At 42.4% G+C, this 17,727-nt stretch overlaps 2 protein-coding genes across 2 annotated transcripts in view; one reads left to right on the forward strand and one right to left on the reverse strand.

Annotated features, from left to right (window-relative positions):
- Nucleotides 1-1,120: 1,120 nt before the first annotated feature.
- LOC104408380 (uricase-like) overlaps nt 1,121-17,727 on the reverse strand; it is a 25,519-nt gene continuing 8,912 nt past the window's right edge. Inside the window, exons 2-8 of the mRNA XM_010017967.1 lie at nt 8,048-8,266; nt 7,191-7,307; nt 6,986-7,064; nt 3,574-3,760; nt 2,951-3,074; nt 2,449-2,532; nt 1,121-1,399 (exon numbers count right to left, since the gene is read on the reverse strand). Coding sequence (XP_010016269.1) covers nt 1,262-1,399; nt 2,449-2,532; nt 2,951-3,074; nt 3,574-3,760; nt 6,986-7,064; nt 7,191-7,307; nt 8,048-8,266 — 948 coding nt within the window. The 3' untranslated portion in view covers nt 1,121-1,261. The remainder of the gene's footprint in view (nt 1,400-2,448; nt 2,533-2,950; nt 3,075-3,573; nt 3,761-6,985; nt 7,065-7,190; nt 7,308-8,047; nt 8,267-17,727) is intronic.
- Nucleotides 10,275-17,727, forward strand: part of DNASE2B (deoxyribonuclease II beta) — a 9,315-nt gene continuing 1,862 nt past the window's right edge. The window contains exons 1-4 of the mRNA XM_010017968.1: nt 10,275-10,387; nt 14,179-14,356; nt 15,622-15,697; nt 16,741-16,902. Of these exons, the coding sequence (XP_010016270.1) occupies nt 10,275-10,387; nt 14,179-14,356; nt 15,622-15,697; nt 16,741-16,902 (529 nt within the window). The remainder of the gene's footprint in view (nt 10,388-14,178; nt 14,357-15,621; nt 15,698-16,740; nt 16,903-17,727) is intronic.

Consider the following 17,727-nt stretch of genomic DNA (forward strand, 5'->3'; position numbering starts at 1 on the left):
TGTTTTTCAGGAGATATCTCAGGCTTGTGAGCAGTGTCTTCCCTTCGCATCAGTTATGTCCTGCTCACCAAGGCAAGTTCCTATCTTGCAAAGCACCTCAAAACATCACAGAGTGCAGGACATGCTCCTCATTTTTAGTACCTATGAATTTAATGATTGTACCCAGAGGAACGCTGCAGGTTTGCCAAACTGAGAAGGCACAAACAACCAAATTGCAGTTTTCAAAAGTAACTGGGCAATTCCTCTTGGATTTGCACTCTGTCACACGGAGTCTGTGAAAATGACACTCAGAAAATGAGAGCAATGGCTTGAAGCTGTCCTAAGTTCTGTTGCAAATGTGGTAGCTGCAGTTTGCAAGATGGGAATTGTTGGCTGTATAGTTTTCTTTCTACATTCAAAGCTATCACCTGGTGTAACTAAAGTAAGATACACGTTGTCTGTCTGTCTAGCTTTTTCCCTACCCCTCCCAAAATAGTAGGGTTACTTAGGTGGACTCCTGCCTGCTCAGAAGTCATGGGGAGATTATTAGATTTAGGAAAACTATTTAATTAAACTTAGATAGCCCAAAACCTCAAACACCTCAGGGATTAATATAAAAGTAGTTATATAGTAACTGTAGAGTCTGATGAGTAGCAGCAGCAGCAGCCATGCAGCCAGAATACGTGCAGAGAAATTAGTCAACAGCTGTTATTATTCACACCTCAAAGGAGATACGAGAGAGACTTTCTTTTCCTTACTTTTTTTCTTCATTTCCTTCACAAAGAAATCAGTGTCTGACTCCCTGTGTCTGATTCCCTATGCAGTTACGGGGTTGGAACCTCAGCCCTGTAGATCAGTGTGTCATCAAGGGGTCATGACAGGTTATGTCAATGAAACATTTGCTACTGTGCCTGTATATTCGTTTTACTGAAGGGACATTAATAAACAGTTGCTGATTTTACATGTCAAAAACATGTTATAGACATTATCAAGTTAATTGTTTCATTAAGAGGTCTGGGAATAGCTGGTTTAAAAATCAATTGACTGTAATGCTTCCAGCTGGAATTTCCAAAAGAGCATAGGGGATTTCAACCTGCAAATCACACTGAGATTCAGGGACAGACTTTGATTTCTGAATTCCTGAGGGTCCTTCAGAAATCCCAACCTCAGGAGTTCATAGAGGGAAAAGTAGTCAGCAATGGAAGAGGCCAATAAGGATTATATGTTAATAGGAAAGCCATACTATTAAGTTTATCAGAAGGTGTGAGTGTAGTCAAGAACTTTAGTTTCTCTGGGCAGCTGCCAGTCCAAACAGACTTTGCCTTTCATCTTTTAGCATATGGGCTTGTGCTTCTAAGAACGTCTTCCTGCCAAGTGTGCACGCACAGGAGCCATAAGGAGTTTCCACTGGAACCAGAACCTGAGGGGGATGAACACAGAGAAGTCATTTCTGAGACAGGGACGTGCTTGCACCATCACAGCAGAAACTACAGCTGTTCACCTGCATGACATAAAATCATGCCCAGGCCCTTTCCTTCTGTTACAAACATCAATGGTAGATGTTGTTATCTTAAGTGAAAGTGGATCCATCATGTCCACCTGAAAGAGGGCAAGGGTAGGATAGTGTGGCAGCAGAATCACAAGACTTAGCGAGGGAGACTAGAGCATAAACAGACTATAAACCACTGACACAAAATGGAATAACCCAGTTTCTCTCTGTCACGCAAGGATAACGTAACAGACTTTCAGCTGGGCATGGCTGTCTGCTAGAGCAGCTGTGGAGGGAGGAGCAAATGTATCTCATCCTCTGCATCTCTGACCCTCTGCCTGATCACAGGCTGATCACAGGCTGAAATGACCCTCTGCCTGATCACAAGTCTGTTTTATACCTTGTCCACTGTTGGACCAATCTGCTTTGGTTCCTAATGGTTACAGAAACATCCCTTTCCTGCTCCTGTAGAATGCTTCTCTCAGGTCTTCTGTCACCTGGAGTCAGCCTATGGCCTAGCTAACCTCTTTGTAACCCCACTGCAGGAAGGATGTTCCCTGGCCCCAGTGGTGCTGCCAGTGGAGCAGGAAGAGCCATAGTGGGCTGCCTTTTCACACTATCTGGCTATGTGGAAGGATGCCATGATGCTTGGTTAAAACTGCGCAGGTTGACATTATAACCAAAAGTCGAAACACTGATGAAAACAGGAATGATTCAGAGGGTCGTCTCTGTTACAAATCCCTTTGATATCCAAAACATTCCACTGTATTCCTTTAGCTTTTCTCAACAACACAAGGAGGCAATTATCTTTCTCCTGTAATCAGTGTAAATCTCTTTCAGAGGTAAGGTGGAGCTTTCACTGGGCTGGGAGAGAAAGTTTGCTCCTTTTAACCCTATTCTATGCAGAACTGCTGCTATGCTTTAAGGCTGAGTATTTTAAGGCTGAGTCCAGGCAAGTTGTGCTTGGAGCATTTACTTACTTCTTTGTCATTGGTCAAACATAGATTCTTCATGTCTACAACATTATAAAAAGTGTTGTTCAAGACGACTTCTATGACCTGTACCTGAAACCAAGACAATGGATGAGACAATGAATTAGGACACCTTTTTAGCCAATGGCCTGCCAATCTTTTCAGTCACTGCAAAGAAAAGCAATGCAAACACTCCTTCCCACCCCATATACAGTTGATCTAATGCGATCTATTGAACGTGTAAACAATGTTGTAGCACCCCTTTCACTTTTACTGATGTCCTGCCAAGCACTGAGTGATATGTTCTCTCCCATTGTGTTCACAGCTAGGGAGCAGCACGTGAACTTCTCAGTGTGTTCATAGTTTTTTCAGACCATCCAGTTGTACCACCAAACAATTTCCAGTCTTATTTAGAAATGTCAGAGGAAATAATAGGCTCATTTTGGTCTTCTCAGTGGTCTGATTAATATTCACTGTTAAAGTAAAACATCAGCAGGAGGAATGAAGATACCTGTGGTACTTTGGAAAGGACGTGCATCTGGATGGAGTTGACAGTTTTCTGGTAAGAGGGTGAATATTCCCCACAGTCAGGTGGCCCAGCAAATGCTTCAAGGATACATTCACGGATTTTGTTCCTAGAGGTAAGAGAGGTTCTTACAAAACCTTGTATAGGCTGTCTCTGTTTAGATCCATAATGCTTTACTGTGGGCTTGTTATTGTTGTTGGGTTTTTAAGATTTATTTTCTCTGTCTGTTCTGATGAATACGTAGCACATGGGATTTTATGGAAGAACAATTTCTTTGTCCTGTCACCTCCTAATCCCCCCGTCCCCCTCCCCCAGCTCTATAGTTCACAAATAGGTGTTTTGCTAAAAGTTGGTTTTTCTCCTGAAGTGTTCTGTACTGAACACTGAACTGCCCATTTAAATGCTGTCTGTTGATGCACCATCAAAGAGAGGAGTACCCCCAAGGGGTGCCTCTCTCCTCTTGTAACAAGTGATAACACTGCCACCGAGATCTGCGGCAGTGGCTGGTGCACAGCAATTGCAGTTCTGGTCCTTACAACTGCTGTGATGTATAGAGGGACTTTGGGATCATAGATTAGGTAATAAATATTATTTGATACGATGTATACCATGTGCAATCAAAGTCAAAATCCTTGCATTCGCCATATGACCATTTGCAGAAGAGCTCTCCACATAAAATCCTGTCATTCCTTTCAGGAAGTGTGGTGTGTTCATTCTTATAGAAGCCTTCAAATCCAGACTGTGTTGTCTTCATCAGTTTCAGATCTTTAATTCCAGCAAAAACAATCAGAGGACCTGTGATCCAAAACCATGAGACAATATGAGCCCCTTTTCAGGCAGTGAGAAGGAAACCTCTGTGTGCATACGTGCAGTGAGAGCTGCAGAGCCATGAAGCTGTCTCTCCAGGACTCGCTCGTCTGCTCCTCTTGCAAGCCTAACTACTTTTAAAAATTACTTTCTGCACACTAATATTAGCAGAGAGGTAAGAAACAAGACAGAAACTACTGCAGTTGGAGCTCAATCTAGAAAACAGAGAATCCCTGACCTGCAATCAAGGAGAGCTGAGAACACCCTCTTATCTTACCTCCTTGACATGCTTTGGGTTGGCTCTTACTGATGTCAGTTCGGGGACTACTAATTGCTCTGAAGGGAAAGGAAATAGGCTACTAGTGCTACTGTGTACAGGAGAGATGTGGTGAGCCTTTTCTAACAGCACAGTCAAGTGTAGAAACTCCCAGTACAAAGACGTGGAGCCTCCATCAGAAATTCGCTTTACATGCCCATCCTGTTGTGAGTTTTGCATCTGTGAGAACGAGAGGGCAAGGAGCCAATGCAAATCCTGCCGTTCAGCTAATTAGCAGGAGCTGGCACCTATACAGATGCCACCCACAGGTTCAAACTGACAGTGTTTTTGCTTGTAGCCACTATTTATAAAACACACTGTTGTGGATCACTGCTGCATGGGTGGAGCATCATCTTCTAAAAACCAAACCGCTAAAAAGTTGTGTCCTGAACTTTTTCTTCTGACAAACCTTTTGGATGGCAGCTAAACAGTTTCAAGGGGTCAGTAATTTAGAGGACACCAAACTGATAGCTGAAAATTTCACTGACCAGAGCTGCCAAATAAAAGCAGATTCAGAAAAGAGAGACTTTATGGCATGCAGGCGTGTTCAGAGCCTGTACAGATAGCCAGTGGCTGAAGCTCAGGCTGCTGTTTCTGTGCTGCTCTTGGTGCTCGTATTACCTAGTTAAAAATGAATCCTTGAATACATGTGGCGCACAGTAATCCTGCCTTGGGCTAGAAAGACTGGCAGACTTGGTCTTTAAACTGTGTTTTTGCAGGGATTTATGCTGGAAATAATTCCACTGTGACTGATACTTCTAAATGACATGATTGTTTAGAGGTTTTGGGTTTTTTTTAAACTGCTCTGTCCTGGACATTATCAAAACTGCATTTCATGTGTTTTTTCTCTTGTTTTTTAATGAGTCCAAGGAGGTATATCTATAATTTTGGCTACACCCCCCTGCTATTTACTAAAGCTTTAATAAAATCTAAAGAAGAGACTTGTCCTTGGACAGGATATTCTGGGGTTTGTTCAGATCTTGATGAATTCATTGCTTGGGTATAAGATTGTAATGTAAAGGTATTAATGCAGTGTAGATACTATTGGTGAACCTGGAGACGTATTTATCTCATATTCAAATCCGTGGCCTTGTTAGAAGCAGCTCCTTACGATGAATGATATACTGAAAGGCTGGGTGGCTGTGTAGCAATCACCCAAAAACTTGCACTGAAGAATATAATGCATAGGGAAAGTTTTCAAGGTGAGCAGCTCGTGCTGTGCTTTCAGCATTTTTTGTGCTTGTGGTGTCTTCAGTTGCCAAATGTTGGCTCTGTTAAGTTACTTATGATGTTTTCAGTTTCTAAAAAACTCCGAGCCTTTTATCAGCCGATATAATGGTAAAAAAAATAAGCCTACAATTCTATTAAGTCTCACTGGGTTTCTTTTAATGATGAGAAAAATGTTAAAAGAGGATTAACTGAGAAATAAATTTCTTTGCCTGGCTGATAGGTGCATAGGAGGATGCTAAATATAGGGAAGGTTCTCTTATGAGAAAAATAAAAGAGATTTGAAATCTTCTCTTTGGTTATTGTTCACCTAGGCAGGGAATCCTAAAGAAACAGCTAGAGGGCTACATGAAGGGAAGGCTAAGAAGGAAAGGCAGTTTCTTCAGTAAGCCTTAAAGGATTTTTTTTGTTTGCATACAACCTGAAATTGCAGAATTTCATGCTGAATTTTCAAGCTGATGAAAAATTTAGTTCAATCTGTACATTGAGAGCAGCAGCTTTTCAGGAAAGCATAAACGCTTTTTCTTTATTTTTTTAATTCAGCTTTTTTCCTTAACATTTTCCCAAAACCAATGTTAATACTATTGAGGCTGCCAAAAATACAGCAGTAGTTAACATTAATAGCATTAGGCCAAGAGGCACAGGAGACATGTACGGGTCCCCTCTTTCAGTAGGAACACAGGGACAGTGCTCAAATGTGCCTTTCAGGACTTGTGTCTTGTCTGACAGTGAAACTGGTCTTGCCACTGGTCCTAAAACTGACACATTAGGAAAACAGGGAGAGAGCATAGGATGGGAAATAGTTCTAAGTTACATTAGGGCAGTAATAGATACCAAACTAACAACTAAATCCTCTAAACCCACTGTGTGAAATGATGCAGTGGCCTTAGGTCATTTCCCAGTAGTCTGAAAGGTGTGTTAAATGAAACACCAACACAGTGAGATTGAATTTATGTTCTTATTGTGAGTCATAGCAAGAAGAGATAATTTTTACACTTCCTTTGGAATGCCAGTTTATGGACAGGTAGTTGAGCTCAAAAACCTGTGTCTTTTAAGTATCATAAAACAATTAGTGAAGCCAAACAGTGCTTTGTTTATGCACAGCATGCAAAAATACTATGCACACTCTGCAGTAATTTCATGTGAAGAATTGTTTGCATGTAGTCCTGAGTGCTCACCATTTTCATGCCAGCCTGGTTTGCAGCAATGAAACTGCAGCTTGCTTAGAAATAAAACCAAGGCATGTCGGCAGGGTTTTGAAAATAACTGCAAACTAGGCAATCGACCTGCAGCAGTGGGGTTTCATGGTACATCATCTGTAGGATGATGATAACAGTGAGACTGCGGAATATAGTATAATGTAAAAAAGTAAGCAGACTGTTCTCAGGATGCTATTAAACCCTGTGACAGTGTATAGCAGTTCAGCTGGGTATGCTGTTGTGCATTATACGTTTAGGATATATACACAAATGTGAGCTACATTAGCTCTTCAGCCATGTCTCAGAGATCAGGACTGCCAAGTTAGACTATAAAAGAATTTTTTGTATTAGACCTCTGGAGTGGTTTAGTGTGCTGTAAGCCCTGTAACACATTTAGCTATCTCTAAAACATCTTCATCTCTCATTGGCAGAAATATTTACAGTAGGAGAAGCTGCAAATTGTTTTCTCACCATTTCGGCACTGCTCAGCTTCACAAAAGCGGATCCCATTAGGAACACATATGAATGAGTGGATGTGGGGAACGCCATTCTGCAATTTAGAGCAGACATGTAAGTAAAAGTGCAGTAAATACTATCTTAGTTCTTGAAAACAAGAACTAAGAGAGTGATGAATGGCTTCAGAATAACAAACGGAATGTATCAGTATTTTAGATACCTCATGTAGACGTTGCCATGGTACTTCTTGAACGTAGGTTTTGACGTACGCCACTTGGCAAAATGTTGTCATGAAGTGTTGGCAGATATCTATAGCAAATTGTTCTAAAGTTGCGATCTAAGACAGCAAACAGTATTATTAGAAAGAAGCAATTGCCTCATGTACGAGAGTAGATTGTTCTCATTGTTGCGAATATTTGGGAAAGATCAGTGGTGTTAAAAATACAGATTTCTCTCATTTCTGGTGTTGCACACTGTGCCTAGTCTTTGATCAGCTTGCCGCATGCACTGCAAATAACAGCTAGATTCATATCAAAAGTCTCCCATTCTGTGGTATAGTGAGCTGCAGTCCTTGGACTGAGAGGAACTGCTAGAGAAGCTTTATGCTTATTCTGATTAAGCTTTGCAGGCTAAAGATGGGATTTCATTACTGAGACAGACATTTTACACTACGGATTGTCATTATGATAGATACAATTGAGGGAGGTAAGAACACAGTTAACAAAATTAAGAGGAGTCTCACATAGTTTGAGACCTGTTTAAAATGCTATATAGGAATAATGCAGTATTACACGCTATTAAATTTAAAAAGATGGATCCTCCATGACAAATCTACAAAAAGTCCTGCTAGTTCTGTGAGAAAATAAAAGACTTTGGAAGAGTAAGGAGGAGTCCACAGGCTAAAGACTGGGGGAGGAAAAATTTTCGCCCAAATCACTGAAGGTCACTAGTGGTGATCTGACATGCGGATGGCAGGGAGATTATTTTGATGTATTTTGAAAATGAAAGGTTACTATAACAAACATTCCCAAATGAAGTCATAAGAAAGAACAAGGCTACTTAAAAAATAAAAATTACCCCATTTTTCTTGGCCAACACAAGGACTATATTCTTTATGGTGTCTGTAGGTATCACAGCAGAGTTGTTTCCATCCAGGTACTCATGACAAGAAGTCAGCCGGAGATGTGTGCACACTTCCACTTCTTTAACAAAGTGCTTCTTTCCTTCTCTATGGAGACGAAGGAATTTAATTGTGTTCTTGCCATATTCGCAGTTGAGGACTTCTACATCCTTGATCTGCAGAAAAAAATACATCACAGTTGTAATGGAACTCAGTGGAAGCCTGAGTTATACTCAGTCAATGAAACAAACAATGTTTATGGCCTTTATTTCTGGTTACCTGTGATAATGAAAATATTTCCATTATAAATTGCAAAGTCCTGATGGGAATCAAAACCGTTTCTGAAAGCTATTATTATGTTAGTGGCAGCTGTGATGGAGATTTAAAATTTTACAGGGGACAGATCATGCACCATGAGTAACAGTAAACTAGTCTGTCTTGTTCATCATCTTTGCGTTAGTCCAGACTCTATAGACTTTCACTGGGTCTCCTCTCCAACATCTCTTTCTGAACCCACGTGTCCCAGCGCGCTCAGTCACTGCAGGTGCAGCCATGCAGAGGGCAGGCAGTGTTCACACCTGCAACCCCACAGGCACTCTGCCAGGCCAAGGCTGCACCTCTACGTACATTTCCTGATGTTCCCTGGCACCAAGAACAGTCACCACCTCCGGCTCCCAGCTCTCCCAGCCGCTCTCAGGCTCTGCATGTGCCATGTGCTCAGCCCTCCCTGTTTTCATGCAGAAGCTGGCAAAGTTTGGTCCAGGTCCTGCACGGCAGAGCAGGCAGAGCCCAGCAGGCGCTCCATGTCCCCAGGGCTGCACCCATCACGCATGCAGAAGTGCAGGGACTTGGTGCTCTGAGGCTGGAAGCAGTGAGTACCAAGGCAGCTCTTCTGTGAGGGGTGGAGAGGTAGCCAGGTGTAAGTCCCAAACACAAAATGGAAGCAGCTGTCACGTGCTTGGAATGTTGTGTGTTTTATTACCCCCTCTGTGCACGCTGCGATTCCTGAGAGCAAGAAGAAAAGACAGGCTGAGCTCAGCTAGTTGAAAGTGTTTCCTCACGACACAGTTCTGATCTACAAAAGGGATCAGAAGCGAGTCTGAGCAGCGAAATTCAGGTCTTGATCAGCATCTCAAAAATCCTGGCTTTCTGAGATCGCTGGTTATATTTGTGCTAAGCCCTATTCAATTTTATCCTGCTGCTGTCAAACACCCCCCATTTACACATCTGTTACAATGTTGGAGAGGTTAGACTAGAAAGGAAATAAAATACTGCAAAGGTGGTGAGAATTTCTGATGTGCTAAAATATCCAGAACTTGCTGCACTAGATTTTCCCTAAGGCTGAAATATCCTATACTTGGTATCAATATCTTTTAATGTAAATCATCACCTTTTAGTGTAAGCATAATGAGGAGGGAGAAAGAATATTTTACATAACAAAATACAAACTGAAGCTTTTTATGTGTGAGTTTCTAAAAGCTTATCAGATGTAAAATTGCTCAATTCAAATATGTTTGTTCCCAAGAGACACGCTAATGCACTTAAAAGATGGTTAAGAAACCGTATTAACTAACTGTAAGTAAATTGCTGTGGCTCAGAGTATTTCTCTGCCTGTCAATCCCTGCGGGCTCAGCCCCCACGGGCAGACGAAGGCCCCCAGAGCTGGGCAGAGCTCAGCACTTCACCAGAAACCATCTTTGCAGAAGGGTGCAAAGGCTGCGCTGGGTACAAGGGCTGGTGCAGTAGCAGTGAGATGCTTTTGTTTCGCTTGTCTGAACACAGAGATCTTTTCAGATCGTTGTAAAAAATTCATACTTCAGTCTTGCAGCACTAAGAAGAAAAGAAAAAGGGTTTCCCTATTTGCAGCTTTTTTTTTTTTCTTAAAGCAGAGTACCGTAAGTATTCTAAATAGTCCGAACAGCACCTCCTAAAATACAGTGGAAGTTTTCTCAAAAACATAACTTGACAACCCTTATTCTGCCATTTTGTTGCTCATGAACAGTTTCCAGTGGCTCCCAGGAGTCTTGGCCCTGCTGCCGGGACCTGGAAGCCCAACTTCCAGGCTGGCTCTGCCATTCTAGGGTGTGCTCACTGCATTGCACAGCAGCAGCTCACAGTTTATGCAACACAACTTCTCCTTTTAGAGCCTACCCAGTGCTCGCCCTGTGCAGCCGAGAAACCAAAATGCCCGCGAGATCTGCATGGTGTCACCCCGCTTTGCTACTGCTTCTCTCCTCCTTGCCCCTGGGGGCAGCTGAGATCTCCTGCAGGAATGAAAATGGGGAGGCAGTTGATTGGTAAGTAAATACTGTGCAGGGGAGAAACACTGGGTGAGTAAACAACACTTGAGATTAAAGCACTTGGAGTAGGTGGATCACTGGGAAGTAATGCATAGCAATCACTGATCTAATCCTGTTTGCCTGTGAGTGGTAGCTGAATTTTGAATTTGGAAAACCTAGGATAAGTTATTGAAATGTAATTTTGTTTCACTGAACCAACCACCATACAGCGTTATGACTAACTGCAGAGTAATCACTACTTTACACAGTGTTCATGTCTCATCAGCAAAGGGAGTGTAACCTCCGTGCGGGTGCCAAGGCTGCACTCGCTGGCGGCAGCTGCGCACGTGTGTCTCACCCTTAGCCGTGCTGCTCCTACATGAAGAGCAGTGTGGTAGGACACGTCCCCTTGCTGCCATTGCTGAGCCACCCTAGGAGGGATGCGAGGTGGGGACAGCAATGCGGGAAAGCACTGGCTGCGCCCTGTGGTGGGAGCAGAGGTCGTTCCCTGCCGCCAGAGCCGCTGGCTCGTTGGAGTTGGTACTGTCCCACTGCCAGCAGCAAGCCTGAGTTTGAGTATTAAATGGTTAATTGGATTAATGTGCTTTGAAGATGAAAGACACAAAGTATAATTACATGATATCCAGCCCAGGTTTAAAAAGTGAAATAAGGGCTCTTGAAAAAAGAGCACAGAAGCCTCCCAAAGATAAATATCAACCAATGTCAAAAAGAAGTGTCTTTCTCATGGAACAATGATTAGTTTGGATACAAGTAGGTGCTATTCTCACACTCCCGTTCCCTTGCGCTGACTGCTAACTGCAGGGAAGGGAGGAGCTCCTCCTGCCACAGCCAGGCTACTCAAGCAGGAGCATGAAGCTGGCATTGTTTTGTATTAGCGGAGCATCAAACGTATGAGGGTCTGGTCTATCCCTCTGACTTGTCACCCTTGCCAAGGCCCTTCTGGATAGTGTGATTTTTCAGGACTCAAACTCTTAGTTGGTGCAGCTACCCAACGCCTTAAAGGTACGAGAGATTTCCTTTCTCCGCAAACTGTAATTAATCCTTGCAGAATGAGTCTGTTTGTGCTGAAGTTAAAAAAACCCCAAACAAACCCAGACCAAAACACAAACAAACAAAAAACCCAAACCCCCACCCCCACCCCCCCCATTTACCATCCATTTCTTAAACACAATTTTTGTATCCAAATTCTCTGAGAAATTCTTTGAAAACTGTGTCCAGGAGTAATTCACTGTGTCTCTGTGTAAACACCAGCAATGTGGGATTCATTCCGAATGGGAACTGGGGGATCTGCCCAGGCAAAATCATGTTCCCTTCTGACAAATTTAGCAGGAAGAATGGTGGATTTCCTTTCCAATGTGCTATGAACAAATGAAAGAGAAACTTGCCTGTCTGCAGTGGTCGTCCTAGTTTATTGACAAGAAATAGTCAGCTTTTGCCTGACTGGATTTGGTTGCTATGAAGCTGATAGTAGAAGCAGAACTGAAACTGCTAAAAAATGCTTCCTCTTAACCAAAAGATGTCAATGCTCTTTCAAACAAACATGGCATTGCAGGTTTTATATTCAGTTAGCAAGAGCTTTATTTGAATTCCTACTATCTGGTGGTTTCATCCTGCACCATTCCATAATTACTTGTTATTAGTATTCACGCACCCTTTCATTTGCCACTAAACCAGAGGAATCACTTGCCCTATCTGACCTGGTCCCATCTACACTCCCCAGCTGTGCCTGCACTTCCTATCCACGCATGGTGCTGGGGCTGGCAAAAGTCTCCCCCATGTTTTCATTCCTCTCAGGAGCTCATCCCACCGCCTTCACTGCACCTCATGCAGGGGCTACCAGAGCAAATGGCCGTAAGCTCAGCCCTCTAAGGAGCGCGCAGAGTCGTTCCTTTATTCATCCAAACTCACTGTGTTCTGTGGGAAGCTTTCCATGCAAATTAAAGCCAAAACTGTGCTTTCTGAGAAATGCTGAGTCAAGAATGGAAGCCACACATGCCTGTTGTTTGGGCTTTTTGGGGGAAAAGGGATGGAGAGAAGTAGTAAAGATGTGATTAGAAATGAAGATGTGATTATTTGGAGCAAGTTAGTGTTCAGTCACAAGGAAACAATGTGACAATGCAAATTGGGTACAAGCGGATTTGCCGCCTTCTGGTTCTCATGAAAATAACTTTCACTGTGCTCCTACCACTGCCTAAGCTCTTGAGAAACTTCCTGTGCACAAATAGCAGTGAAGACTTTTATACAACTTCTATTGCTAACACACTCAGCTGGCTTTCGGGAAAGGGCCAAAACATGTACCCACTGGGAGCTGGCAAGCAATTTGCTGATAGCTCGAGCACTAGCATTTCCATAAGCATACCTGCTAATGCAGATTTGCCAGGTGCAAGGCTGTAAACACCCAAGAACATAAATTTTCCAATACATTTCAAAGCAGTTTGGAAAGGCTTCAGATACTAATTCCTGGATCAGCTCATACTATTGTAGTTACTGCTGTTCCTCTCCTTTCCGAATCTTCATTTCAGATAAAGGGGATTGTTGTGAATCCTTGTGCGTGTAAAGTTCTCCCCAGCCTTGCTATCCAAATAATTTTCTTCTCTTCGGTCTGTCATCAGCAACAATTCCTCCTGAGATATTTAAGGAACATCACTCAGTCACTGGCAACGCAGGTGGATTACCAGGATCACCAGTGGTGTGTTCTTGCCTGTACATTTCCCACTGATTCAGTGTTCCTCTAGCAACATGCTTTCCTGCCACTTCTTACCTGCTTTCAGAGCTGCCTTTCTGGACCAACTCAAGACTGTAAATACACTGGGAAAGGCTTACTCCTCCTGCTATACTTGAAAGGTTATGCACAGTCAGTCTGCATTTTTGGTAAATAGTATAGGATCAAAAATAATGCTACTCAGTTCTTACTATGACGTAAATAACAAATTACTCAAGTATGGCACTCAAAGAAAGTGTCTCAATTAATTACATTGCAATTAATCCCATGGGCTTGTACACTGGGAAAACCTGTTTACTTCATCAGGGACATTAATATGAAGTGAGCCATTTGCTGACAATATTGAGTACTCAGTATTTTGAGAATACTTATATACTCAAATAATACTCAATCTTTGGGAAAAGATTTGTCTTTCTGGCTAACGATTTGCAAATATCCAGTCTGCAACAGCTCAGGAGAGCGTGAGTCTGTTATGAAAAGCAGGATTGGAATAACATTATCACATGGCTTTATACTTATTTTATGGGTTTAATATGTATAAACATAACATTAAGCATTTTTATAATTACAATACACAATTTTATTTCATGTAAAGTTATATTTATGTAAAATTAAAATATATTTGTAAGAGGTGTCCAGGTCGACCATGAGAATGTCAGACTAAGTCTGGGACCTGAGGTTCTCTACCAGAACCAGGAGTAATAGGGATTTGGCAGCTAAATGTGACTCCACATCAGGGCTACCTCAAATTCTTCCAGGGTACGAGCAGCAGTCCAGCCACAGCAAGATGAGTTTTGTGCTGAATCAGCCCCCTTTGCTTGCTAAGAAGCAGAACAAATTTGTCTGCAGCAGGTACTGTGCAGTTGAACTGCTGCTGGTTCCTGCACTGGGTCACCATCTCAAGCTGAGATGTCCGTGCTCCACACTGGTGGCACTGGTCCCCCACTAGCATAGGCACACTCAGAATCACCCTTCTCTTAAATCCTCAGTCAGGGAGGAGGTGTTGATTTACACCTCCATTAAAACAGGATGGCTGTAAATAAACAATTGCTCTTCACTGTTGCAGGTTTGCTCTTTACAAGTTGCCAAAACACACCAAGGGAGAGATTCCCATGGTGGGGCTGGAATACATGTACATGGACACCCTGGCTCCACAGTGGCAGCTTGGAAAATACCTCGTCAACATGACACAGGGTGCTCTGGGGCAAACACTGAAGCAGCTGTACGAGACATATGAATCCCAGGCAAGTAACATTTAATTACTATTCTGCTGGTATGCTTACTTGATATTACACGCAAATGAAATTAAACCAGCCAAAATAAGCACGTAGTTATGGCCGGACCTGATGGACTGGATCTACTAAAACACATCAAGGGGAGCGTCTTGACAGCTGGGAGATTATTTGCAGTTTTGGCTACAATTAGAAATTGTTCTCAAACTTCTAATTTCTAGTCAAAGTGTTGCCCATCAAAAAAGTGAGCATTGGTACATAGTCCCATTGACTGCTTCTCTACAATTCACACAGAGCAACATCTGAGCTGTGAGCTGGCTGTGAACTCAGGCCAGGGCCAGTGATGACTGTCATAGACACTTGTCTAAGCCCTCCCATGTGTGTGTTTCATGCTCTGTCCCAAATCAAGTTGGGGTTTTGCTTTCCCCCCTGAAATCACTGTGTTGCTTCAGCAGTGATACGCTGCTTGTTAGGCCTTTTATTCTTTTAACCTCACAGTCAGACACCTCGTTTATATTTGTGTGAAGTGATTATAAAATACAACAAGATCTGCCTATAGTTATTTTTTTACCACTTCCATAGTACCCTTTGGAGATGGGTGTGTCTTTGCATTTCTGCTGAGGGTTAGTGGTAGTGTCATGAATTTATATGTAGAAGAGATTCCCAGAAGCCAGTCAAATATTGGCAAACTGGTCAACTGTCCTCTTCCAGTTGCAGTAATTGTAATAAACTGTTTGCAAACTCAAAGCACATCGGGAGGGGAAGCATGTCCCAGCTCCTTTGAAGTCTCTGTCGAGGGGGAATAAGGTGTGTTTGTATGCAAGTATGTTGCAAAAAAATGCATTAGTTGCTTTTCCAAAGCATTATTTGCTTGTCCTTCATAAGAACATTTGTCAGTCAATCTTTCCTTGGCAAATATTTTCAGCAAATCTGGTTGCTAAATCAGAGAGGCACAAAAAAAGACTTCTTTGCAAGTGTGTGCCAAATAACCCCATTTAAATTGTCTTAGTGAGCCTATCTGTCCTCTTGAGGAATGTCTACTGCAATGACTGAGAGAACTTCCAACTTACATTGACTGGGACCCTAATGCTGAGTCTTCAGGTTTATTTTACTGTAACTTCTGCAGAGACTGTGTCAGCTGAATTGGGAGAAAGATCAGGCTCGTGATGTTCACACAGAGAAGTCCTGAATTCTTTCTTCTGTTCCCAGCAGATGTTCACTTAAAAGCCTTCCTATTCACTCAATGTCATGTTTCAGAAATGTGTGTTTTCCTGCAGAAGAACAGCATTGCATATGCGATATACAACGATGAGGTCCCTCAGTCAGATGGGTGGAAAAGAGGACATACCAAAGGTACAGGGAGAGTCCCAAGCTATTATTTTCTCCTTTCTAAAGTTGTGGATAACATCTACATGTCTGTTTGTCTATCTGCAGATCTAAAATTTCTGCCTAAAGCAAAACTGGAGAATGATTTGCATGATGTGTGGTTTGTTGTATAGTTATATATGCTGCAGCTTCTGTTTTTGTTTTGCTATGCCTGTGCTGTGTTGAAAAACTCTGAGGGCTTATGGACCCTTTGTTTTCAAGAGCTGAAACTCGTATAGCTCCTCTCCGTGAGTATAAACCACATCATCCTGAGCCTAACGGCAACAGCAGTACAAGGTGTGAGGGCAAAGGCACCCTAAACATAACCCCCTCCGCTCTTTCTCTCTCTGGGGCAAGAAGTTGCTGCCAAGATCATGGAAGCACTAAAATATGCAGTTAAAGTAAAGCAAGACTTTAGGCATAAACTTTAGTGTAGGTCTAATTGTTCCCTTGAGGAGGCAGATGGGGTTTGCCCAGCCTGGCTCCAGAACGAACACATTTTGCAGGGCTGTGTGCTCAGGTTGCAGCGGTGGGGATGTCTCCGGAGCTGTGCTTCTCCGCAGAGCACCCTGCTGCAGGAAAGGCACAGCCCATCTCTCTGCTGCTGCCCTCTGGAAGAGAATTTGGTCTGGAAAGGAAGACACAGTGTTGACAGAGTCTGTTTCCCCTTATGCAGTGAATATATGAAGGGAAAGAAAATGAGCAGTGGAGAAAGGGTCACAGCCACTAAATAACAGACGTTTTGAAGGCAAAATCTAAGCAGAGAAAGAGAAGCAGTTTGAAAAGATTTCTTTTTCAAAAGAAACATGGTGATAGTTTGAGTTTGCCTACGTAGGAGAGAATTAATGAGAATTAATGTCATTTTAATACAAAATGGTGTCTCCTAAAATCCATTACTCTAGAGCCAGTTTACTGTAGACATAAACACACCGAAGTATGGTGTCTACAGCAGCAAATCCAAAGTAGGACACAGCTTTACCATCTCAGGGGTTTTTCCTCCTTCATTCATTTGCAATAACTTTTTTTGACAGGATTTCTACTCTTGGACAAATCACAAGGTTTCTGGGTGATTCACAGTGTGCCCCTGTTCCCTCCCATCCCTGAGGATGGTTATGGGTATCCAGCTACTGGGGAGTTCTACGGACAGACGGCCATCTGTATAACCTTCAAATTTGACCAGTTCACTGAAATCGGTATGAAAAGCTTCCTCCTGAGAAAGCCTTTGTCCCACCACACCTCTCTGACTGCTTTCCTTGAGGCTTTGCCTCAAAAATTGCTTGTTCTTGCCCTTCATAGTCAGATTGCGAAACCAAGTGGGGCCTAAAAACAGTGTTCTTGGCTTCAGTCATGTTTATCTAATGATTTCCTCTGTGAATGCGGGAAATTCACTCTTCCACTCTAACTCCATCTCTCCATGGGGACTATTGGGATGATAATAACAGTCACAAATGCTTATTGAGGGTAAACTCAGTCCATGCACACAAAATGCTTTGGAAATATAAAGTAGGATGATTAAGAATTTTTAACAGTAATAGCTTGTTCAGCTGCAGTTGTCTGCAGTTCTAAAAACATAATGCAACCACTGCTTGAGCTGCAGTAGTAGGCTTGACTTGTCAGAAATTATGAAGTATGGAACAAATATCATCCAAAATGTCCCCAGGTACTTTTTGTCACATAAAATACCAATGGTGAAAATAAATAATTAAAAAAAAAAAAAAAAGGAAAAAAGCCAACAAACACAAACCCCCAAACCTATACCTGTAAGATTCGGAACAATCTGACAGTGGTACCTGGTACTGGAATCCTAAAAAGGGACTATCAAAAGATGTTACAAAAAGTCATACTGGCATGCTCCTAAATGCTTTTCACACTGTTTTTCACTCTTTTCTCAGTTACAAACCTCAAATGGTATTAATGAAATACAGACACTGCGCAAATTACCAGGCTGGCTACACCCCAGAGCTATCAAAATCAGGTTTCTGTTAGTGGAAGTGCATCTATGCATATGTTTAGGGAAA

Source organism: Nestor notabilis, unplaced genomic scaffold, assembly GCF_000696875.1.
Source record: "Nestor notabilis isolate BGI_N333 unplaced genomic scaffold, ASM69687v1 scaffold31607, whole genome shotgun sequence".
In the NCBI taxonomy this organism is placed as follows: Eukaryota; Metazoa; Chordata; class Aves; order Psittaciformes; family Psittacidae; genus Nestor; species Nestor notabilis.